This window comes from Podarcis gaigeae, assembly GCF_964106915.1.
Source record: "Podarcis gaigeae genome assembly, chromosome: 14".
Lineage (NCBI taxonomy): Eukaryota > Metazoa > Chordata > Lepidosauria > Squamata > Lacertidae > Podarcis > Podarcis gaigeae.
In genome coordinates, this window is record NC_139690.1 from 46,861,069 (window position 1) to 46,887,238 (window position 26,170).

Consider the following 26,170-nt stretch of genomic DNA (forward strand, 5'->3'; position numbering starts at 1 on the left):
GGTACCTCCAGAGCACATTTCCCGAGCAAGCAGCGTGGAAGGAAGAAAGTCACTTGCAAGCCTTTCCTTTGAGGCTGTGCATTGCCTAGAGGCTTTGTGAGAACCAAATTACCCACTGAGGTGCGGGAGAGCACTGAGCTGTGTTTCGGGGGGGGGGCGGGGATGGTTGACTTTCGGCTCCCAAATTTCAGTGACTCCCTGTGCAACTCTATAATTCAACAGCCCTGCCTCTTGTGGTTCATTCTACAACATTTCTGTGGTGCCCCCTGCAGTGCAGCATGGGTGGCGCTGTGGTCTGAACCACTGAGCCTTTTGGGCTTGCTGATCAGAAGGTTGACGGTTTTGAATCCCCGCAAGGGAGTGAGCTTCCGCTGCTCTGTCCCAGCTCCTGCCAACCTAGCAGTTTGAAAGCATACCAGTGCAAGTAGATAAATAGGTACTGCTGTGGCAGGAAGGTAAATGGCTTTTCCATGTGCTCTGGTTTCCGTCACGGTGTTCCATTGCACCAGAAGTGGTTTAGTCCTGCTGGCCACATGACCCGGAAAGCTGTCTGTGGACAAACACCAGCTCCCTTGGCCTGAAAGCAATGAATTAAATGAATTAAACCAATTGAGATTCGGAGTTATTAAGCATTCCACGTTGCAGCATGTTGAGAAGGAGGCTTAGTGCTATTTTCCTGGATATAAATGCAGGTGATAAACTCAAACTGTGTTTTAAGAAACTCATCAGATTTTTAAAACGCCGTGTGGAAGCGTTTATGTACTGCCCTCCCATAAAATATCAGGGCAGTGTACTGCAACATAGAGACATTAAAAACCCATTTAAAAAGAGGACAGAACAATCCTTAAGATGACTGGCCTCTCAGGAAGATTTGATGTGTAAGAGAGCATGTCCTTGAACTCTAATAACTCTTGCTTGTCTGGATGAAGGATGGAGAAGGGTGTATATTTGTGGATATATATATAACTAGTCTACTGGAGTAAGGAAAAAATTGCAATTGTTGCTCCACCCACTTTTATCTCTGGCTCCACCCACTCCTGGCATGTGACCCTCGGAAGCTTGCCCTGAAGGGGATGTGGCCCTTGGGATGAAAATGGTTCTCCAACCCCTGGATTTTAGGATGTTGCTGTTGCTGGGTTTAACCCTTCCCTTTGGGATTTGCAATGTGAATTGAACAGAAAGGTCAATAGAGGCTGTGCGGGTGGCGCTGTGGGTTAAACCACAGAGCCTAGAACTTGCTGATCAGAAGGTCGGCGGTTCGAATCCCTGTGACGGGGTGGGCTTCCATTGCTCCGTCCCTGCTCCTGCCAACCTAGCAGTTCGAAAGCACGTCAAAGTGCAAGTAGATAAATAGGTACCGCTCTGGCGGGAAGGTAAACGGCGTTTCCGTGCGCTGCTCTGGTTCACCAGAAGCGGCTTAGTCATGCTGGCCACATGACCCGGAAGCTGTACGCTAGCCCCCTTGGCCAATAAAGCGAGATGAGCGCTGCAACCCCAGAGTCAGCCATGACTGGACCTAGGCATGACACTCAACCAAGTCTTTGGCGGTTGTGTTTTTGCTAATAAACAGTTAACTCCATTTTTGAACTGCGTGGTTACTGACCGGCAGACTCCTGTGACATATGCCTTGCTCTTCTGTAGCTTCCAGCTTCTCATGTGTCTCTTTCTGCTGTCAATACCAAGCAAGCTCAAATCCTGAAGAAACCACAGGACAGACCGTTGGTTACATATGGGATCCTCATTATTGCAATGATAATCCAACGGAAAAAGCCTTGGCTGCAGGCTTCTGCAGAACTTGGCAGACTCTCCATGGCGTCTTCAGCTGTAGACCATCGCCGAAGTTTGACATTAATCCATGTGTACCTATTTGCAAAGTCAACGCCAACTCTGGATAATCTGTTAGGGCACTTGCTATCTTGGTAGAGAGATGAGCAGGGCACCCAATTAAATTGCAAGAGCATAAGGATTTGCAGAAAAGTTTGTCCTTTGCTAGGCTGGATCTAGTTCACAAAAAGAGGGTGGAAATGAAGGTAAATATATTTGAAAGCTCTGTCGATACTGACTTTAGGAAATCTGGCTTCATCATATTGCAATGAGACTTTTCAAGCCATGGGTTCGGCTGCTGAGATGTTACAGAATATTAATGAACTCTATCTCAGAAGAATACCTTGGATAACCAGAACTTATACCCCCCCCCACACACACACACCCATTTTTCTGTTCTCTTTTGATTACTTATCCCCACCTAAACCAGGGAGGTGTCTTACAAACGTCAATCGGAATAATGCGAGGAAATTAGATCATGTCATGTGTTGCAATAAATCTATAGATTTTTAAAAGTTTTTTTTAAAAAAAAAATCTCAAAATTTTATTTTACAGGTTTAGTACTGTTTTTTATTCTGAATTACATATGGGGAGCACCAAAATCTTTTAAGTGCTGAGGACCTCCAAACATCTTAACCCAGTCCTCTTTATTTTTTCTTCCATGATGGACCCCATGGGAAGCTGCTGTGTGAATGAGGGAGTGTGTGATAATGTGAAGGGGAGATGAATAACAAAAAAAGGTTCTCTCTCTCTCTCTCTCTCTCTGTGTGTGTGTGTGTGTGTGTGTGTGTGTGTGTGTGTGTAAAAACCTAGCTGTGAGCGTGTATGGGGCTCTACTTGCAGATTCAATTCCCAATTGCAATTTATGTATTTTTCTTGACTTTTCTTCCTCTCATCTCTTCCCCCCCCCTACAGGTTATAACCCTGGAAGGATGGGTTGACATCATGTATTATGTCATGGACGCGCACTCTTTTTACAATTTTATATATTTTATACTACTTATAATAGTAAGTATGGGGATGGGCTCGGACGCATGGCGAGAGGGCGCTGTCATATCTTGTGAGCATTGGGCTGTACCCAAAGTAGACCCTTTGAAAGTAATAGCTGCACAGTCATACCTTGGATCCCGAACGCCTTGCAAGTCGAAGGTTTTGGCTCCCCAATGCCGCAAACCCAGAAGTGAGTGTTCCGGTTTGCGAACGGTCTTTGGAACCCAAAGGTCCGACGGGGCTTCCGCAGCTTCCGATTGGCTGCAGGAACTTCCTGAAGCCAATCAGAAATTGGAACGTTTCGGAAGTCGAACGAACTTCCGGAATGGATTCTGTTCGACTTCCGAGGTACGACTGTATTTCAATCCATTGCTTTCAGTGTGTTTGCTCTGAGTAAAACATAGTTGGACACAACCCATAGATCTGGGTGCTACTGCATGTATTCCACCCATCCATCATTTCTGCTAGATGTTAGGGACAGGCAGGACAATGACAAGTGTGCACTGGGAGAAGAGGGGCTGGCGTCTGGCTTGGGAGAGGGGGGCAGTTTGTAGGGACCTAGACCAGCCCAGAGGCAAGAATTGGAGGCAGGGGAAGCTTCAGAGCACAGGATGGGTCAGAAGAAGAGGAGGAAGAGGCAGATTGGAGAAGTGAAGGGCTAGGCACTTACCCACCTTCTCCTACACCACTGTTTCCCAGAACCAGGAGGGGACTGAAAAGGGCAGAGCAGAGGCAGCTTCCATGCAGGCACAGTCTCTGGCTGCGTGTGTGCAGGATACATAAACTGGTGGAGGGGACTGTTGGCCACTGTTGCTGCAACTGTTCCATACAGTGCATACCTAGGAATAGCTGCCTAGATGCTAGACTGCTGTGCATAAATAACCAGAACTGCCGAAGCGACAGTAAGTGTCCTCTTCGCCAATAAATAGTTAACTCGCTGCCATGTGCAGTCCTTGGGTGGGGAAGCATCCTTGACACAAGGGGACCTACCTATCCCCTCTGTCAGGTGGAATTGAACCACTAGGCTTCAAGGAGCTAGCTCTCCGCTTGAGCCATAGGCCCAAGGGTGACTAACCTGATGTCTTCCGAATGATGTTGGAGTCCAGCTCCCACCAGTACCCGGCTGACATGGTCAGTGGGCATCAATGAAGGGGGGTCTGAGACCCTCCAGATGTTACTGGATTAAGAGTGTTTCCTCCAGATGATCTCGGTGACCAACTTGGGATGGGATGGGCAGTGCATTCCTTAAGGTACCCTGGACCTAAGTAATTCAGGACAAGGGTGGCGCTGTGGTCTAAACCACTGAGCCTCTTGGGCTTGCTGATCAGAAGGTCAGGGATTTGAATCCCCATGGTGGAGTGAGCTCCTGTTGCTCTGTCAACCTAGAAGTTCAAAACCATGCCAATGCAAGTAGATCAGGCATGTCCAAAGTCCATTTCAACCTCAAAAAAAGGTTAAAAACAAAAAAAAGCTCAACAACATTGGTTGGCCCTCACGGCCCTTCACTTGATCAAATCTGGCCCTCTTTGAAAAAGTTTGGACACCCCTGGAGTAGATAAATAGGTACCGCTGTGGCGGGAAGGTAAACAGCGTTTCCATGCACTTTGGTTTCCATCAAGGTGTTCTGTTGCACCAGAAGTGGTTTAGCCATGCTGGCCACATGATCCGGAAAGCTGTCTGTGGACAAACACCGGCTCCCTTGGCCTAAAAGCGAGATGAGCGCCGCAACCCCATAGTCACCTTTGACTGCACTTAACCGTCCAGGGGTCCTTTACCTTTTTTAACTTAATTCAGGGCTTTGGACTCTAGTACAGCTTGGTCCGGATGATGATGATAATGATAATAATTTATTATTTTTACCCCACCCATCTGGCTGGGTTTCCCCAGCCATTCCAACAGAATATTAAAAACAATACAGCATCAGACATTAAAAACGTCCCTAAACTGGGCCTCCTTCAGTTGTCTTTTAAAAGTAAAATAGTTGTTTATTGTCTTGACATCTGCTGGGAGGGTGTTCCACAGGGCAGGCACCACTACCGAGAAGGCCCTATGCCTGGTTCCCTGTAAGCTCACTTCTCGCAGTGAGGGAACCACCAGAAGGCCCTCGGTCTTGGACCTCAGTGTCTGGGCTGGATGATGGGGGTGGAGAATGATATTGCAACTGCTCTGTTTCTCTGTCCCCTTCCAGGTTGGTTCTTTCTTCATGATTAACTTGTGCCTGGTTGTGATAGCAACACAGTTTTCTGAAACAAAACAGCGGGAGAATCAGCTGATGCAAGAGCAGCGAGCCCGCTACCTCTCAAACGACAGCACAATCGCCAGCTTCTCCGAGCCAGGAAGCTGCTACGAGGAACTCCTCAAATACATCTGCCACATTTTCAGGAAAGTCAAGCGGAGGACGTTGCGCCTCTACAACAACTGGCAGAGCAAGCGAAGGAAAAAGGTCAACCCCAACGGCGGAGACGATGGCCAAGGCCGCCGGAGCAAGAAGCGCATCACCTCCATTCACCACCTAATCCACCACCATCACCATCACCACTATCACATCAGCAATGGGAGCCCTCACGGGCCGCGCTCCAACCCCGAGATCTGCAACCTTGAGCTCAAGGTCATGAAGCCCGGAAGTCAACTCATGCTTCCGCCACCATCCCCCAACCTCCGGAACTCTGCGGCTCCAGATTCGGAGTCCGTCCATAGCATCTACCATGCAGACTGCCATGTGGAAGGGCCCCCGATGAAATGCAAGTCTTCCAGTGTCACGGCGGGGGTCAAGCTCTCCAATCACGGCAACATGAACTACCCGACCATCTTGCCTTCTCCCGTTGGCAGAGCTGGTGCCGCCCCGGCATCGGTGGGGCAGAAAAACGGCGGGAGCAGTGGTGCCACCACTCCTGTAGTCAATAGCCCGGTGCATATGAACGTGGACTCTTTTGGGAAGCTCCATCATTTGGTTGGAGAACATGGTAAGGGGGGGGGGAAGAGTTTGGTATCTCGGCTTAGGTTCAGCGGGCAAAGAGAGAAGGCCAGTTGTGAAATCAAAGGTTGCTGAGAATACAAGAATGTAGGAGAAACCCCTCTGGATAATGACGATGATGATGATGATGATGATGATGATGATGATAAATTATTATTTATTATTTACACCCTGCCCATCTGGCTGTGTTTCCCCAGCCACTCTGGGAGGCTCCCAACAGAATATTAAAAACACACAACAAACATTAAAAACTTCCCTAAACAGGGTTGCCTTCAGATGTCTTCTATAAGATAGTTGTTTATCTCCTTGACATCTGACGGGAGGGTGTTCCACAGGGAGGGTGCCACAGCCAAGAAAGCCCTCTGCCTGGTTCCCTGTACACTCACATCTTGCAGTGAGGGAACCCCCAGAAGGCCCTAGGAGCTGGACCTCCGTGTCTGGGCTGAACAATGGGGATGGAGAGGCTCCATCTGCTTCTGACAATGGTTGGCTGGATGGCCCAATAGGAGCCCACAACCAAGGCACAAAATCTGCTGGTGTCTGATAGACCTTTCCACCACCATTAATGTTGTCTTTGAAATCTCCCTTGAAAGCCATTTCCCCCATTGGCCACCACCACATTCCACAAGAGCAAATTTCTCAAATTAACCATGTATTGTGTTGAAGTGCATTTCATGGAGTGTATGGTCTGCCCGTGGCGATTTGCCACAACAGCTACGTTCTACCGTCAAAGCTTCCTGAGAACAATATCAGTCAGTTATCAAGGCAGTTCAGATAGCCCTTTTTACTCTTAATTTAGCTTCAATGGAATCATCCAGTTATACCAGTGATGGCCAAACTTAGCTCTCCAGCTGTTTGAGGACCACAATTCCCATCATCCCTGACCACTGGTCCTGTTAGCTAGGGATGATGGGAGTTGTAGTCCTAAAACAGCTGGAGGACCATGTTTGGCCATCACTGAGTTAAACTCTTTCACCAATACATACAGACAATCCCATGTCAGTGTGAATTAAACCAATTTTATGTAACAAGGCCGAATGGGGACACGTTCTTCCTGTGGGCGAGAGGTTTAAGAGCACCCAGCTGCTCATGTAGGTTGTTGATTAAATTGCACCCCTCAGCTAGGGTTGCCATACATTTGGAATTTCCTGGACATAGCTGGAATATGGCAGTCGGAAGCAATGTCTGGGCAGAAATCACTTGAATGTTTGGGGAAATAGAGACACATGGCAACCCATGTGTTGAAAGCTTGCTGAAATTCCTTAAAAATAGCTCAAAAACTTTCAAAAAAGCTCAACAACTTTACACCTAAGCAAATCCTCAAGCCTCGCTTAAGAACCAGGTAAAGGTAAAGGGACCCCTGACCGTTAGGTCCAGTCGTGACCAACTCTGGGGTTGCGGCACTCATCTCACTTTATTGGCCGAGGGAGCCGACGTACAGCTTCTGGGTCATGTGGCCAGCATGACTAAGCCGCTTCTGGCAAACCAGAGCAGCACACGGAAACGCTGTTTACCTTCCCGCCGGAGCAGTACCTATTTATGTACTTGCACTTTGACGTGCTTTTTAACTGCTAGGTTGGCAGGAGCAGGGACCAAGCAACGGGAGCTCACCCCATCACAGGGATTCGAACCGCCAACCTTCTGATTGGCAAGCCCTAGGCTCTGTGGTTTAACCCACAGCGCCACCAGGTAGGAAGGCCCAAACTGTTCCCATTCATCTCATCCACCTCCTTCCCTTGCAGGTCTTTGTCGGACGTCCAGCAGGTTGTCTGGCTTCAATGTGCAGTGCCCCCTGCCCAGCCCACAGGCCAACATGCTGAACTGTGAGCTGCAGAACTGCCCCTACTGCGCCAGCATCCTGCAGGACCCCGAATTCGAGTTCAGTGAGTCGGACAGCTACGAGTCGGGCGACGACAACACCGGCGTCTACGAGTTCACGCAGGACGTGAAGCACGGGGACCAGAGGGACCAGATCCAGCAGCAGAGGAATAAGAAGAGGAAGAAGAAGAAAGAGCCAAAGGAGAAGAATAGGATAGCCAGGTTCTGGAAGGCGTTTGGCAACAAGCTGAAGAGGATAGTGGAGAGCAAGTATTTCAACCGGGGAATTATGATCGCCATCCTCATCAATACACTGAGCATGGGGATAGAGTACCACGAGCAGGTAGGTGGCCCTTGTCTCCCGTTAAGCTGGCTTTTGTAGGAATGGGGGAGGAATCGGATTTGACTTGCCTTCAAAGGTGAATCCACTTGGTTCGCACTCTGCAAAACAATGTGAGGACCAGAACGCAGCCAGCCTTCGAAATTCACATGTCTCCGAATTTTGCAGCCCAGTTTTTTTTAGCTGTGTGCAAAAAAATGCACCCACCAGGGCAGGGCCGGATTTAGGTTTGATGAGGCCCTAAGCTACTAAAGGTATTGGGGCCCTTTATATGTCCAGCTGTCCTTTGTCAACAACAAATTGTCGGGTTTTGTGTTGAATATATGCTGTATGGTAATTGATGGACCTAATAGGTATCTCAAGCCATTTACACATGCACAGTGTAGGCACCCTATATATAGAAATGAGCAAACCAGTGATGGCTAGCAGGCGGGGCCCATGACTTACATCATAGGAGCCTACACAACACAAAACACTGTTGCTGTATGCAGGTTTTATTTTATTTGTTTTTTATCTTAAATTTTAGAAATGTACATCCAGGTTTTTTTTCTTTAATTTTTTTGGGGGCCCCCAAGAGAGTGGGGCCCTAAGCTATAGCTTGTTTACCTTATATGTAAATCCAGCACTGCACCAGGATCAAGTGTGCATAGAAATGCATATATTAGTGAAAATGCCATGAAAAAAGCTCATTTTATAGGAGAAATTGCTTTGCAAAAATGTGCATGTTAGGAGAGAGAATTGTAGCTGAGAATTGTAGCTCTGTGCGGGGAAATGGAATAGCCTAACAGCTCTCAGCACCCTTAACAAACTACAGTTTCCAGGATCCTTTGGCGAGGGGAAGCCACGACTCTTTGAAGTGGCGTGATACTGCTTCACATGCATAGTGCAGATGGGACTTCAAATTGCCCCATCATCCTTAATCTACCTTTCCGTGCTTCCACCTACAGAAGCCTTGATTCTGCCTGACTTACTCAGTTTCCTTGACATTTGCCTCCTTTGTCAGGCTGCTGTTTAAATGTCAAGCGCTTGTTTCCTGGTTCTTCTCCAAAGACCTTTGTATAGGGCAAACTTTCTTCCTAGCGGACATCAGAATGTGGGAAGACACCAGCAGTGGTCCAAGAAGCAGCATCTAGCTTGAGTGTCATCTGCAAGGCAAGTTCTAGGATTTAAATGGTTTCTTAATTTTCAAGGAGGAGACTCTAAGCATAAACATTTTCAAAACAATTGGTTTCCCACCCCCACAGAAGACCAATGCACCAGATTTTCCCATAAATCTATATGCGTAATTGGTGTTTTACGATTATTTGAAAATTTGGATATTTTCTAAAAGGATGCCATATTTCAACAAAATTGTCCATATCAGATTCATCCTTCAGGGCATGTACCGTATTTTTCGCTCTATAAGACGTACCGGACCACAAGGCGCACCTAGTTTTTGGAGGAGGAAAACAAGGGAAAAAATACTCTGAATCCCAGAAGCCAGACAAGCAAGAGGGATCGCTGCACAGTGAAAGCAGCAATCCCTCTTGCTGTTCTGGCTTCTGTGATAGCTGTGCATCCTGCATTCCCTCCATAAGACGCACACATATTTCCCCTTACTTTTTAGGAGGGAAAAAGTGAGTCTTATAGAGCAAAAAATACAGTATTTTCTTAGTTAGTTTCTCAGATTGTCCACACACTCTGTTTCCATTATGTGATGTGTAGCTCATCATGCCCTTTCCAGTTTTTGCTATAAGTAATCATGCGGGTAGCGCTGTGGGTTTAACCACTGAGCCTAGGGCTTGCCGATCAAAAGGTCAGCGGTTCAAATCCCTGCTACGGGGTGAGCTCCCGTTTCTCAGTCCCAGCTCCTGCCCACCTAGCAGTTCGAAAGCACGTCAAAGTGCAAATAGATAAATAGGTACTGCTCCAGGGGGAAGGTAAATGGTGTTTCCATGTGCTCTCCAGAAGAGGTTAATCATGCTGGCCACATGACCCGGAAAAACTATCTGCGGACAAACACCGGTTCCCTCGGCCAATAAAGTGAGATGAGCGCCGCAACCCCAGAGTCGTCTGCAACTGGACCTAACAGTCAGGGGTACCTTTACCTTTAATCATGCCACTACCAGAAGAAAGGTGATAAGTTAATTGTTGCCGTAATTTGAGTATTTTAACAAATTGTTAATAAACCTAGGCATGCATTGCATTGCACTGCATGTCCCAGTTCATAATTTTCTTTATTTCTGTAAATACCCTTTCCCCAAAATGGTTGCACTAATTCACATATCCACCACATATGGAAAGTCGCATCAATTACAGTGGTGCCCCACAAGACGAACGCCTTGCAAAACGGAAAACCCGCTAGACGAAAGGGTTTTCCGTTTTGGAGGCGCTGCGCAAAACGAATTTCCCTATGGGCTTGCTTCGCAAGACGAAAATGTCTTGCGAGTTCCTGTGGGTTTTTCCCCCCCTTTCCCCCCCCCTTTTCCTAAGCCACTAAGCCGCTTATCAGCTGATCCGCTAAAAGCCGCTAAACCGCTAATAGCGCTAATCCGCTAAGCTGTCAATGGGCTTGCTTCGCAAGACGAAAAAACCACTATACGAAGAGCCTCACGGAATGGATTAATTTCGTCTTGCGAGGCACCACTGTACCTTGCACACTCTCCAACACGCTGCAAAAGATGTTATGTCTGCCAAGCTGAGTCTTACACGTGTTAGATGCCATCTATGTATTAACTTAAATGCAGGTTTATGATGATTTTTTGTGAGGGGGTGGGGCAAGGTTGTCCATAGATTGTTGCAATCTGCTGCTTCAGTTCCTGTACCCGGGTCCTTTTCCCAATTTTGTTTATTAGCCAAGCGTTGTCCATTGGATAGGTCAGTGAGTGTTTTGTATAAAATCAACAATATTTTGGAGGGAGTGTTCAGTTTCTCAAATTGCATGAGATTTAACTGTTGAATTGAGATAAAATGTATCACCTGATAGATTAAAAGCCAATTCACATTTCACCCCTCAGTTCTTTCCATGGCTTGGCCTGCTGGAAGAGAGATATCACTTTCATAAAAGCGAATGAATCTGCGTGAGCCTTTTTTCTTTCCATTTCATATCCATCGATTTTCTATCATCTGTGTAAAAGGGGGAATGAAATGCAAAAGGAACCAGTGGTGATATAGGCAGTGTTGATTTTGATATCCAGGATTGACAGATCTTTAATTCTGCTTTTGCAAATGGGTTTGCTATCATTTCTCACATCTGAATCTTCTCTTTTACGCTATCATATGAATGACATTTAGTCTATGGGCTGCATCATAGTATCTTTCCAATTGTGGTAGACCCATTCCTCCTCTCTGGAAATGTTGATACAGAATACAGTTAATTGCAATCAAGGTCTCTCAGCAAGGAGCGTCTCCACCCCCATCGCTCAGCCCAGACACTGAGGTCCAGCTCTGAGGGCCTTCTGGCAGTTCCCTCACTGCGAGAAGTAAGGTTAAAGCAAACCAGGCAGAGGGCCTTCTCGGTAGTGGTGCCTGCCCTGTGGAACGCCCTCCTATCAGATGACAAGGAAATAAACAACTATCTGACTTTTAGAAGACACCTGAAGGCAGCCCTGTTTAGGGAAGCTTTTAATGTTTGGTGTTTTATTGTGTTTTTACTATGCTGTTGGAAGCCGCCCAGAGTGACTGGGGAGGCCCAGCCAGATGGGTGAGGTAAAAGTGTTGTTGTTGTTGTTGTTGTTGCTTCCCTTTCTCCAAAACAGAGAATGGCATCCAGAAAGGCTATTTGAAAGCAATACAAAATCTGTGCAGAGAAATACAGGAGGCCCCAGGAGACAAGACTGGAGAGGGAAGAAAGGGCTGATTTGATCTGGTAGCTATAGTTCATCATAGGTCCAAACTATCACGGCTGTCAAGGAAGGCTATTAATGGTTACAAGACATAATGGCTGTTCTCTCCTTCCAAAGGTGGAGGAAGCAATGCTTCTGAATACCACTTGTTCAGAATCCCACGTGGGGAGAGTGTTCTTGCGCTCAGCTCCTGCTTGCAGGATTCCCATAGGCTTCAGTTTGGCCACAGTGAGAACAGGATGCTAGACAAGGCAGATGCTGGCCTGATCCATCACTCAGACTCTTCTTATGCTCTGGGGGGGGGGGGGGTATGGCTTGGTTTGACGTGGAAGAGTTTATATACAAAGGAAATGTAGCGGTGTGGGCATGTAAGAGAAATTCAGAAATCCATATTAGGGCAATGCCTTTATTAAAGTAAAGGTAAAGGGACCCCTGACCATTAGGTCCAGTCATGACTGACTCTGGGGTTGCGGCGCTCATCTCGCTTTATTGACCGAGGGAGCCGGCGTGCAGCTTCCGGGTCATGTAGCCAGCATGACCAAGCCGCTTCTGGCGAACCAGAGCAGCACACGGAAATACCGTTTACCTTCCTGCCGGAGTGGTACCTATTTATCTACTTGCACTTTGACATGCTTTCGAACTGCTAGGTGGGCAGGAGCTGGGACTGAGAAACGGGAGCTCACCCCGTTGCGGGGATTCAAACCGCCGACCTTCTGATCGGCAAGTCCTAGGCTCTGTGGTTTAGACCACAGCGCCACCCACGTGGGATGCCTTTATTAGGACCAACCAAAACGTCACATAAGCAATGTGTGCAAGCTTTAATGTCCTTCAGATCTCTTTTAAAAAACAAACAGCCCTGCTGGATAGCTCAGTTGGTTATCAGGGTCCCTTCAACTATGATTCTATGAAACCAGGTCAAAGGGTAGTGAACTTCTTTCCGGCTCAAGTCCCGCATTCACTCCACACATTGGCAGTGGGTGTAGCTCAGCCTAGGTGTGGCCATCAGACATTCCTGCATTCTTACTGTTACAGAAACTTCACAGAGGCCGATTTAGGGCAGTGCGACCAATTCCACCACCCTGGGAGATGCTGGGCGATGCAACTATGATGTGGCGAATTAAGCAGAACAGAAGGCGAGAGGCAACTGGGGGCACCGGATTTTGCACAGGGCACCACTGAAATTCAAAAGACCAAAATCCACCAATGCGGTTCAGATGATCTGTGCAAATATGAGGAGGGAGGGTTTGTTCCCTCTCCAGTCATCTGTCTGATGACTGCAGAAGAAGCCATCAAAGTGCTGGTCTCAGCCCACCATAGCACTGCATCTATGAAGTGAAGGACATGAGGCAGGAGTTGGTAATGCAGGTGAGCTGTGCATAAGCAAGCTGCCAGCTAGCTCTGTGGAGGCTCTTTTTATTAACACAATATGCAAAACCAGTCAGGTACATTTTGGACTGTGCCCTTTACACATCTTCCAATCACGAGATCGTGGGGTGGTACAAAGTTATTTTGGCACCTGTTTCCACCACGTCACTTTCCCCCTGAACAATGTTTAATCGAAAGAGACAAAGGTCACAGACAGGGCACGGCAGACTACTAAGAGAGCAAAGGTTAGATAGGGGGCATGATTTTCAGATAGCTGTGGCTCGTCTGCGGATTGAAGTGTGCTCCACACCCAGCAGTCATTCTTCACATCTAAATATATATTAATTTGCGGCAAAGACCAAGAGATCGCTCTGAGGGAAACTAGTAAATGGTTTGGAGCGCTCCAGTTTCTCTTTTCAGATTGACTTAAGTTCCATTGTGTGTAACAGAATGTAGCACAGCAGTCTATTGAAAGTAAAGAGCCTTGTGCTTTCAGTGTTTCTAAATGCTTAGCTTTGGGACATAGACAGCGACAGCTCCTCAGTGTTCTTCCCACTTACCTTCTCCAGAGTGACCCTAGGAGCCCATCCTCAGTGGATGACTCTTCTCTTTTCACCCCGATAGTCTCCAATCAGCACAAAGGGCAAGAAGACGTCTTCTCAGAAATCTCCCCTTCCATGCTGACTGGGCAACTCTAGGGCAAGGGAAGCAGAGATCCTGCTGGAAGCCTACTACAGTACAGAAGGAGCAATGGGTCTTCCAGCCCCTTGCAATCCCAGATCACTACGCCTCTGCTAGAAGGGCCCATAATCACTTCCAAATTTTAACTGCATCAAGCAAGCGCTCACTTTCTTTCCTGATTAGTTCCACCCACACACACACCCGTGTGTGTGCTTGATGAGGTGATGACTTAAATGAAGTGTCAGAATAATAATAATAATAATAATAATAATAATAATAATAATAATAATAATAATTTATTTATTTATACCCCGCCCTCCCCAGCCAAGACCGGGTTCAGGGCGGCTATCACCGAATATAAATGCAGTAAAAACATTAAAAACTAAACAAAACCAAAAAACCCCAAACAAGCAGTTGATTAAAATATAAGTTAGAATACAGTTTAGAATGCAGCTTATTTATACCCCGCCCTGCCATTCTGGGTGGCTCCCAACAGATTAAAAACAGAATAAAACATCAAACATTAAAAACTTCCCTAAACAGGACTGCCTTCAGATGTCTTCTAAAAGTCAGGTAGTTGTTTATTTCCTTGACATCTGGCGGGAGGGTGTTCCACAAGGCAGGCGCCACCACCGAGAAGGCCCTTTGCCTGGTTCCCTGTAACCTCACATGTCGCAGTGAGGGAACCACCAGAAGGCCCTCGGAGCTGGACCTCAGTGTCCAGGCTGAACAATGGGGGTGGGGACACTCCTTCATATATACTGAGCCGAGGCCATTTAGGGCTTTAAAGGTCATCTAACTAACACTTGATTACTTAGATGAGGTGTCAGATTTGGCCAGGTGGTGGAGGAATCCAGTGGGTCTCAAGAATTCCAGATACAATCAAATCCTTTCACGGAATCAACCCTATGCCCGCTGGCTTCTCTGCCCTCAAAGTCCCTTCATTGGTTTGTGAACCTGAAAAGGAAACAAGCTCCCCATGGATAAGTCCTTTGCGCCCACCCATAAAAGTATCATTTGCTCTTGCCGGGTGTGAGAAGATCTATCTCCTTCTCCTTCTCCTTCTTCTTTTTAAGTGCTTAGAGGAAATAAAAACGCATGCTGTTCACGCCAATACAGAGATCAGCGTGGTGTCAGGAAACATTTCTGGAAGGCGAGGACAGCGTGTCTCCATTGTTCTGTTGGACTGGAGATGAGTCACCGCAAGAGCCGTTGGTCGGGTCACTCAATGTATGAGAAAGATGCTCTTTTTCATTTCACCCCGACTTTCCTTAGGAGGAGGCAGTTCATTCTAGATACAGTGGTACACGTGCTTCAGGTTACAGACGCTTCAGGTTACAGACTCCGCTAACCCAGAAATATTACCTCAGGTTAAGAACTTTGTTTCAGGATGAGAACAGAAATTGTGCTCCAGTGGCACGGCGGCAGCAGGAGGCCCCATTAGCTAAAGTGGTGCTTCAGGTTAAGAACAGTTTCAGGTTAAGAACGGACCTCCGGAACGAATTAAGTACTTAACCCGGGGTACCACTGTACTCATCAAAATGCATGCCCTCCATTCTTCCTCTCTCTGTGTGTGTTCCTGCTTTTTGATGCTGCTGTTGTGGCATTTATTGTTCTTAGGAGCAAAACATTTGTACATTATAAAACCTGCTGGGGGCAGGTTAGGCTATCCACAATGGCCTACCTGCACTCTCGGAGGCAGCGAGTGCCAATTGCTGCGTATCACTAGTAGGGAGAGAGGGTGTTGCACTCAGATCTTGCTTGTGGAATTCCCAAAATGAGCATCTACAAGATAGTGAGAACAGGAGGCTGAGCAGTATGGGCCTTTTTACTCTTCTTCTGGTCTTAAAGGTAAAGGTAAAGAGACCCCTGACCATTAGGTCCAGTCGTGGCCGACTCTGGGGTTGCGGCGCTCATCTCACTTTTTTGGCCGAGGGAGCTGGCGTACAGCTTCCGGGTCATGTGGCCAGCATGACTAAGCCGCTTCTGGCGAACCAGAGCAGCGCACGGAAACGCCGTTTACCTTCCCGCCGGAGTGGTACCTATTTATCTACTTGCACTTTGATGTGCTTTCAAACTGCTAGGTTGGCAGGAGCAGGGACCAAGAAACAGGAGCTCACCCCGTTGCGGGGATTCAAACTGCCGACCTTCCGATCGGCAAGTCCTAGGCTCTGTGGCTTAACCCACAGCGCCACCTGCGTCCCCGCAGCGAAGAGTAAAGAGGAAGAGGGAGTGTTTTCTTAAGAAAAGCACGTAGGAACTTCTCAATTCTTGCCAGGTTTGTGGGGGTGTCTTGGCTCGCTCTCTCATGCTGCAAGGCATGTTGCAGCACAAATGGGGCAGGCAGAGGCTGTAGCTCAGTGGCAGAACATCTGCTTTGCACACAGAGGGTCCCAGGTTCAATCCCCAACATCTCCTATTGCCACTGCTTTGGTAATCTCCAGGTCAGATTATTTGTTATATGTGTCAGGTTTCGGGGAATCCGATCTCTCCCACGGTGGCAGCCAAGGAGTAGATAGACAATAAAAGTTCTTACCAATTGATTTATTCACTATTCACAGAGAGAGCTGAAGGAATGCACTCTCCCCTAGATAATGGTGTTGCTCCAAGTAAAGTCCCACCCCCTCCATCTATCCCAGGGGTCAGCAAACTTTTTCAGCAGGGGGCTGGTCCACTGTACCTCAGACCTTGTGGGGGGCCTGGCTATATTTTGGAGGGGGGGAATGAACAAATTCCTATGCCCCACAAATAACCCAGAGATGCATTTTAAATAAAAGGGCACATTCCACTCATGTAAAAACACACTGATTCCTGAACCGTCCACAGGCCACATTTAGAAGTCGATTGGACCGGATTCGGCCCCCGGGCCTTAGTTTGCCTACCCTGATCTATCCTATTCTACATCACACCTGCGTTGGCTAATCTGAGCTTCCTGCCTCTGAGCCTTCTGTTCGACCCCCCTCAATGCTTGCCTGGTCCTGGGAAGGGGGTCAGGAATGCTCTCCAAAGAAACTGTCTGTCAGTAGGACGCCAGGAGGCAGAAAAACTAGAAGAGTTCTTACCAGGTGGTTTATTCAATATTCACAGAGAGAGATGAAGGAATGTGGTCTCTCGTAGTTATCGGCAATGCTCCAAGTCAAGTCCCACCCCCCAAGTTCTATGTCACCCCTGCGCCAGCTGATCTGTGCTTTCTGCCTCTGAGTTTTCTGTTCTATTACACTCATGGCACGCCTTGTTCTGGGAGGAGGGGTCAGAAATGCCTTCAAGAGACACTGAGTCTGTCAGCTGTCTCTTCCCTGGTTCTTCTTCTTCCTGCTGTTCCTCCTCCAATGTTTCCCAGATTCTCCCATCTGCAGCCTCTGAACTATGCCCTTCTACAAACCACTCTTCTGAATCTATACTGTCCTTCTGTTCTCAGGAAGGTTCGGGAGAAAGCGGGTGGTCCCTACTATTCCTCCTCAGTCCAGCCAGAGGTGTAGGAAGGGAGGTGCGGTGGGGGCAGACTGCCCCATGTATCATCACTGAAGGGGGTGACATTTGGCACGCCGCATGCCTGCAACTCCCAAGCCTACCCCGAGCTGTCGGTCAAAGAGGGGGAGCTGTGCCGCTTTGCTGGCGGCCTTCCCCCCTTCCCCCTTTGTTTTGACAGCTCAGGGGAGGCTTGGGAGTCATGGGCAGACGGCACGACGTTGTCCCACACTCCCAGGCTGCTGTAGGAGGCAGGCAGGCAGGCAAGCAAGCAGAGTGGGGAGGGAAGGAGAAAAGCAAAAGCTCCCTCATCTCAGGACCCAAACCCTGGAATGCACAGGAGGAGAGGTGGGGTGTGAGAACAAAGTTAGGGGGGGAGTTTTAAGTGCTTACGCTCACAGTGTTAAGTAAACAAACCAGAAAATAACATTTGCAACTGTAGGTATCTTATTTTCCCTTCTTTTAATAATTTCAATGTGGGGAGGGGGGTGACCAAAAAAAAAATCACACCGGGTACCACCTGACCTTGCTACGCCTCTGAATCCAGCCCCTGACATATGTGAGGCTGCCTCTAAAGACAGCTCTGAAACTTCAGCTGATGCAGAATTCAGCAGTCAGGCTGGAGGAAGACAGTTTGAGTATATAATGCCAATCCTGGCCTGATTGCACTGGCTCCCGTTAGTTTCTGGACAGAATTCAAAGTGATGGTTTTGACCTATAAAGCTTACACTTCCCAGCGTGGTTAAATTGTCAGTCCCTTTTCCCAGGGAAATCCAGGAACTGTAACTCTGCAAAGGGGATCTAGAGATATCCTGACAACTCTGAGCACCCTTAGCAAAGTACACATCTCCTACACATCCTTCTTCCCAGAAAACTTGCCTGGGTGGAAGCTAGAGTGGGATGTGTGAAAGAATTGACATCTTTTTGCTCCACCCGCTTTTGCTTCTGGCCCCGCCTACCATGGCCATGTGACTCCTGAAGGTTGTCGAGAAGGGAATGCGAGTTTTGGCTTGAAAAGGCTTCCCGACTTCAATTTAGTGAATAGAACGTCGTTGTGATGCTAAGCAGCCAATCGGCTTTGACTACGTGATGATGTCACAGAAGGCAAGCCAACCCAGTTGTGGGCGGGGGAGTCAGCATGAAAGGACAAAGGGAAAACAAGACCCAATAGCTGTGGACATTTTCGCTGGGAAATTGCCGAAAGAGAAATGGGGTGTTGTTTTCAATGCCGCTGAGCATGTTTCTGAGAAACTGTGACTGGCTGTGGCTAAGCCTCATGTTCTCCGATCGAGCGTGTTTTGCCAAGAAATGCATTTTCAGCCTTGGGGCTTGCGAGACGCTGGATCACTAAAAGTTTTTCTTCCACCGTCCAAACCCCAAGAGCAATTGAACGTTCCCGTTCTCCGCCTTCAGCCAGCTTACCGCCATGCAGCTTTGCTGCGTCAGAAAGCTGGGGTTTGCAAGCAGAGCTCTGCGGATCATCCCCGTATGTGTGGGGCTGCTCAAACCCTGGCTTAGCTTGCAAACAGCCAGGCTAAGAAACAACGGAGTTGGCAGAGCCAGCTTTCCTCCCTAAGTACCTCATGAGCAGGCAGCTTGAGATCAGAAAGTGGTCCTGAGGGGCTTTGCCTGGGGCTGCTGTGTAATGCTGAGAGCAAAAAGAAACAAAGCTCAGCGCCTTAGCCTATTGCCAGGATGGCTCTTGGCTGCTGTTATCAAAGCCCGGCACCCAAGGCTCTTTCAGATCTCAAAGCAAAATGTAGCAAAATGGGAGGGGAACATCAAGGAGGATCTGAGATCAGGGAAGAGCTGCCTCCCAGGAGCAGAGAGACTGCTTTGCATGCAGAAGGAGCCAGGTTCATTCCCCAATAGCATCTTCAGGTTGAGTCAGGAAAGACCCCAGAGAACCACTGGCAGTCAGTGTAGACCGGGGGTAGCCAATGTGGCGTCTGCTAAATGTTTTGCACTACAACTCCCACCATCCTTGACCATTCACTGTGCTGGCTGAGGCCGATGGGACGTCAGGAGCAAGCCAGCGGTAAATCACACTGTGCAAGTTGGAGTAAACTCTTTGTTAGCAAAAGCACAATCTTCACAGGAGTGTCAGGCCTAATGAGCAGAGGAACTCATCTCTGGTAGGTCTTTCCCCCTTAAAGCAGTTGCTGAGACTGAGAATGCCCACCTCCTCGCAGCCGTCTAAGCCCCCTCCTCACCAGAGCTTTTTCCAAGCAATCAGAGACTGCGCCTGCATGCAGCCAACCTCTACACCCTTTTCATACCTCTTCTAGTTCTGGGAGACAACTGGGGAGGGGAGCTTGTTGCAGCAGGAGGGGGAGACACTCATGACTCTTCACAAGCCAGACTCATCTCTGCCTCTTGGTCTTTCTCCTCTCCTGTTTCAGCTTCTGCCTCTAATTCTGAACTTCTGAACTTCTCTCTGCCACAGACTCTCCCCGCTCACTAAGCCCTGTTGCCTCTTCAGCTTCCAACACCTCCTTCTCCCACTCTTCTCCCTCTGACCACTCACCATCGTCCCACCACCACTCCCCGGGCTCTGAGCCTTCTTCCCTTGTTGGTTCCCAAGCTGGTTGCTCCCATCATTAAAGGCTTCCCTAAACAGGGCTGCCTTCAGATGTCTTCTAAAAGTTTGGTAGTTGTTGTTCTCTTTGACATCTGGTGGGAGGGTGTTCCATAGGGTGGGTGCCACTACCAAGAAGGCCTTCTGCCTGGTTCCTTGTAACCTCACTTCTTGCAGGGAGGGAACCGCCAGAAGGCCCTCGGAGCTGGACCTCAGTGTCCGGGCAGAATGATGGGGGTGGAGACGCTCCTTCGGGTCATTTAGGGCTTTAAAGGTCAGCACCAACACTTTGAATTGTGGTCGGAAACGTACTGGGAGCCAATGTAGGCCTTTCAAGACCGGCGTTATGTGGTCTCGGCGACCGCTCCCAGTCACCAGTCTAGCTGCCGCATTCTGGATTAGTTGTAGTTTCTGGGTCACCTCCAAAGGTAGCCCCATGTAGAGAGCACTGCAGTAGTCCAAGTGGGAGATAACCAGAGCATGCACTACTCTGGCGAAGCAGTCTGCGGGCAGATAGGGTCTCATCCTGCGTACCAGATGGAGCTGGTAAACAGCTGCCCTGGACACAGAATTGACCTGCGCCTCCATGGACAGCTTTGAGTCCAAAATGACCCCCAGGCTGCACACCTGGTCCTTCAGGGGCACAGTTACCCCATTCAGGACCAGGGACTCCTCCACACCTGCCTGCCTCCTGTCCCCCCAAAACAGTACTTCTGTCTTGTCAGGATTCAACCTCAATCTGGGGAAAACAACACTGTGCAACCTGGCTCAGAAAAAGGCAGGTCCCTATGCTCCTACGATGCGCTGGTGCATACTCTCCGATATCTGATGGCCAGTGGTGAGGGATGATGGGAGTTGAAGTCCAGAAAGATCTGGAGGGCCACAGGGTGCAGAAGGCTGCTGTAGAGGGAGCCACAAATGGGGATTACTGTTCTCATTCACCCAACTGCGTTTGGTCCAGGGAGTTTTCATCAATGGGTTCCCTTTCTGCCCTAGGGGCACACAGCCTATACCAGGCCATGCCAATCCCTGGCACCAGCCCAACCTGTCCTTCTGGTCCCTTTTTCTTTCTCCCAGCGATAAAAACAGCACGTGCAAATCTCCCCAAGGAAGACAACGAGTAGGAAGTTCTGAATGCTGTTTATTTTCCTCCCAGTCTTTCCCAATTTTGGCTTCTGTGCTTGTTTCGTACTAGCTGGGGGATTCCTGTAGCGGTTATTTCTTCTTTTAAAAAATCCAGATGTAATATTTATGCTTGCATCTGTCTCTCCTCGGAAAACATGAAGTAAAAGCAAAGAGAACAAGATGCCACTTTCGGGAAATGATGTAGAACACCGTGGGGAAGAGCGAATTTGTTTCTGTTTTTCAGCCTTGCCGCACGAAAACTCAAACAGCTTTCGGTATTCTGGGCAGTGTCAACTTGCTTTTCCCGCCTTTCCCTTTCACATCAAGCGTTCTTTGATCATCCCGGGTAGCCAAAAGACATCCTAATTGCATGTCGTCATGCCAGAATGCCCCCCCCCCCGACATCCTACACCACGTAGGGACCAAACTGCTTACACAGCAGTAAACAGCCGGAGGGGAAACATGCTGATGTTCTGATTATCTCACCTGGGTTTCCAACAGCCACCAGCTCAAGTTCTCCCTAATTAGGATAAAAGCTGGGTTTTTGCCTGGAGCTCTTCAGGTGGAAAGTTTGCTCCTAATCTCAATATAGCCATACCTCATGTTACGCCCGCTTAATGTTACATTCTTTCAGGTTACGTCCCGTGGCAACCTGGAAGTACCGGAATGGGTTACTTCTGGGTTTTGCCACTTGCGCATGCGCAGACGCGCAAAATGACGTCACGCGCATGTGCAGAAGCGGCGAATCGCAACCCACGTGTGAACAGATACACTGCTGCGGGTTACGCTCTTTTCATGTTGCAAATGGGCCTCTGGAACGGATCCCATTCGCAACTAGAGGTACCACTGTAAATATATATTTTTGGGGGGGGGGGAGAAATGATTTGATGCTAATTTTTGTGGTATTCCTACGTTGTGGCCCGTGGAAGGGCCACAGCCAAATCAATGAGCACAACACATAGTAAACTATTTAATGTCAAAGCTGACACAGTCGTTCCTACAGCCCCGAACACCCACACACATCAGTCTAGTGTCTAGGCAGCTATTCCCAAATCCATACCCTATGGAGCAGTTGCAGCAACAGGGGGCCATGTCCCCCTCAACCAATTTATGTAGCTTCTGCACACAACCAGAGACTGTGCCTGCGTGGAAGCTGCCTCTGCTCTGCCCTTTTCAGTCCCCTCCTGGTTCTGGGAGACAGTGGTGCTGGAGAAGGTGGGGAAACACCTATCCCTTCACTTGCCCAACCTGCCTCTTCCTCCTCTCTTTTTTTGAGCCATCCTGTGCTCCAACCCTAAAGTTTCCCCTGCCTCTGACTCTTGCCTCCAAGCTAGTACTGTTGTTGAGTCGTTTAGCCATGTCCGACTCTTCGTGACCCCATGGACCAGAGCACGCCAGGCACTCTTGTCTTCCACTGCCTCCCACAGCTTGGTCAAACTCATGTTAGTCACTTTGAGAACACTGTCCAAGCATCCCATCCTCTGTCGTCCCCTTCTCCTTGTGCCCTCCATCTTTCCCAACATCAGGGTCTTTTCCAGGGAGTCTTCTCTTCTCATGAGGTGGCCAAAGTCTTGGAGCCTCAGCTTCAGGATCTGTCCTTCCAGTGAGCACTCAGGGCTGATTTCCTTAAGAATGGATAGGTTTGATCTTCTTGCAGTCTATTGGACTCTCAAGAGTCTCCTCCAGCACCATCATTCAAAAGGATCAATTCTTCGGCGATCAGCCTTCACCCGGAGCAGGAACCGGCAAGCCACTCCAGTATCCCTGCCAAGAAAACTCCATGGACAAAGTCAACAAGCTAGTACAGATCCCCACAAATCACTAGTCCCCTTCTCCCAAGTCAGACTGTGGTCCCCCTTCCCCCGGTGCACACTCATTGGTTTCCTGCCATCTAGCTCAGTAATTCCTACACTGACTGGCAGCAGCTATCCAGGGTTTCAGACAGGGATCTTTACCAGCCCCAACTGTGTGTGTGTGTTGTGTTGCAATATTTGGTGGCACGCAGATTTCAAAAGATGGCTGTGTTTGGGCTTTGCACTGTTCGTTTATTTATTTGGCACATTCATTTTTCTTGGAGTATGTTAACTATTGTCTCAGAAAGTGTGAATTGGGTAGGCTCACCTCTCAAATGCAAACCAAATCAATTTTCTACCCTGTCCTTAGAGAAAATGCCTCTTTAGCCCAAAGGAAAATCTTGCATGGACTCAACATTTGGCAGTTGTTGTTTTTCAGAATTCAACCAGTTTGAAGATTTCCCTGATTTCTGCTTTTTTTCTTTCTTCTCCAAATGACTTTTTCAGCCTGCATTTCGGAACAAGATGTTCCCTCTTTGAGCCTGAGAAAGTCTTTGACAGATAAGTCCTTGGAGAGGCCGAGCTCTGAAAAGCCAACTCTTTCCTCTAAACGGTTCTGCTCATTTCACTGAGCTAAAGAAACTGTCCCCCAAAAAATTTCAGTCATCAGGATATAAAGTTTTTGCATCGCTATGAGAAAGAGGGTTGTTTTTCTCCTGGAGGCTGTTTGGCAGCTCTCAGCAGGCGCCTTTGAAATACAGATTCTTGTCCCTAATTGCCAAACCTCTTTTGATATGATTGTGATTATTTGGGAGAACAGGGTCCCGTTATCTATTGAAGCTCCTTCAAATATACAGAGTGAGCAGCGTTGGCAAGAAATTATCCATACGAAAGAGCCAAAAACATTCTAAAACAATTAAGATTAACAGAAAAAGAGATGGAAGCACATCAATAGCTACATGTCTGGAGAGGCTTGCCAAAACAAGCGTTTAAAATGGCCACCGAAGAGCGTCAATACGCAGGGAGTTCCAAAGTGTAAGGGCTGCCACACTATTATCAATTTTATTCAGGTGTGGAATGAATATTATGTGGCACCTGTGGCATTGCCAGTTCTGCAAGTAAAAGTGGTTCAGTGGGCACATCTGATGCCATCATAGCTGTCAACTTGCAAATTTGAAAATAAGGGAACAGCAGCCAAAATAAGGGATTTTGGCTTAGCTTATACAGCTGCACTGGTTGGAGGGTATGCTAAGCAGCACATTGGGGCTGCCGTCGTCCTGGCGCGATGAGTTCCATCGGCCCTTCCCTCCCCAAGAGAGGGGGGAGGGAGAGAGAGAGACTCTCGCCCATGCTGCCCACGAGCCCAGCATGAGGTGGTTGCGGTGCCGCCGCGGCAACTGAAGCGCTGCCCTTCTGCGTCCCTCCCCATCCCCTCCTCTTCCTCCTCCCTCAGGCCACCTCCTCAGCCACCTCCGCTGCTGCCTCCAGCTTCCCCTGGCAGCGCGGCAGAAGTCTCGCAAGAGAGGGGCTGCCTGCCTGCCCACCGCCACCCGTCTCCTCACAACGCACCCCTGAGGGGAAAAAGGGAGAGACGGAGGCGCGCAGCTCGTGCACGCGCTCTCTCTCTCTTGCAGCGGAGGAACCTGAGCCGCTGCTTCCCTCCCGAGCCGGGCGAGCATGAAACCTGGGAAATTTAAGGGACATCATTAATAAGGGACAGCAGCAGGACATGGCGCTGGGATAAGGGAGTTTCCCGCCAAATAAGGGACGGTTGACACCTATGGATGACATACACAATCCCTCTCGCAAATTCTCAAGGCACCACTGTGTTCCTTGCTATCACAATAAGGTTATCCCAGGAGTGTGTGTGCATGTGTTTATAGGTGTTGCAATTCCTCCAATAGCAAACTCAGATGGTGAGGGCTGAGAGCCTTGGTGCCAAAGCAGCCCCAATGGAAACAGAAGGGAAATGTCTGCAGAAATGTTCACAGAACTGCCCCCTCCCCTTGCCAAACAAAAAACAAAACCCACCCACAGGAGTGTGGCAGTCAGTAACCACAGAGTTAAAAGACAGAGTTAACTCTTTATTCACAAAAACATGATCTCCACAGACTTGGGCTGAATCTACACATATATTTAAAAAATGCTGTGAACATGCTTTAAAAAACATTTTGAAATATATATGGAATTGGCCGTTAGCTCGCTAGCACCATCTAGTGACAGATTTGTATAATGCACTTAAAACATTATATTTGCAGCTGTATAGCCGAGTCCTTGATTGAGTGTCTGGCCTAATGACCACAGCAGTTCATTCCTGGTGGTCTTCCTCCGTGAAAATCAGTTGGCGAGTCTGAAAGTTCCTGCCTCCTCACAGCCGTCTAAATCCCCTCGGACCACTCATTGTTGTCCCACCACCCCTCCCTTGGCTCTGAGCCTTCTTCCCTTGATGGTTCCACAGGCGGTTCGTCCAACCGTTCCTCTGCATCCAGCCACTCCATGACACTAACACAGAGACAAACACACACGCCTCTCAACACACCTCACAAAGACCGAACACGCTCAGCAGCCATGAAAATGTTGGGAAAGTAAATGGTAAAACCATGATAGGGTGATGGAATGCTTCAGCTAATATCCTGTTCAGCTAATATCCTGAGTTGGCTGACATGCTGAACAGATGGACTCCTGTTATTGGGCGATGGAGCGCTGCAGCATTTTGTTGCAGGCCCTCTGTGTGTGTGTGTGTGTGTGTGTGTGAGAGAGAGAGAGAGAGAGAGAGAGAGAGAGAGAGAGAGAGAGAGATTCTCCCTGGCAGCTCAAGGGTTCCTCTGCATGAATTGCCTGCCTCTTACTCGCTGACTGTACTATTTAGTTGAGATCGCACAGTAGGAGTTGCGACGTTTATAAGCAAAACAAACATCTGCAGGAGAGCGAATACCAGAGCTGTCCAAAAGAAAGGAAAGAAAGGAGGAGAGGAGGAGGAGAAAGGAGGAGGAACTAGCTACGCAGGGTGCTGTAATCTGAAAATGATCATGTTCGGGAGGGTGAAATGAGGTGGCAATCAGTGGGACTGCTTATCAACAGTGGCTACATCCATCAGGCTTCCTTAACTTGCTTGTTGTTGTTTAATCGTTTAGCCATGTCCGACTCTTCGTGACCCCATGGACCAAAGCACGCCAGGCACTCTTGTCTTCCACTGCCTCCCACAGCTTGGTCAAACTCATGTTAGTCACTTTGAGAACACTGTCCAACCATCCCATCCTCTGTCGTCCCCTTCTCCTTGTGCCCTCCATCTTTCCCAACATCAGGGTCTTTTCCAGGGAGTCTTCTCTTCTCATGAGGTGGCCAAAGTATTGGAGCCTCAGCTTCAGGATCTGTCCTTCCGGTGAGCAC

The 26,170-nt window shown here is 48.5% G+C and overlaps 1 protein-coding gene across 3 annotated transcripts in view; it reads left to right on the plus strand.

Moving 5' to 3' along the window:
* Positions 1 to 26,170, plus strand: part of CACNA1H (calcium voltage-gated channel subunit alpha1 H) — a 385,142-nt gene that overhangs the window by 246,866 nt on the left and 112,106 nt on the right. For all 3 annotated transcript variants that reach the window (XM_083711204.1, XM_083711206.1, XM_083711205.1), the window contains exons 8-10: positions 2,740 to 2,832; positions 5,003 to 5,777; positions 7,531 to 7,949. In XM_083711204.1, coding sequence (XP_083567330.1) covers positions 2,740 to 2,832; positions 5,003 to 5,777; positions 7,531 to 7,949 — 1,287 coding nt within the window. The remainder of the gene's footprint in view (positions 1 to 2,739; positions 2,833 to 5,002; positions 5,778 to 7,530; positions 7,950 to 26,170) is intronic.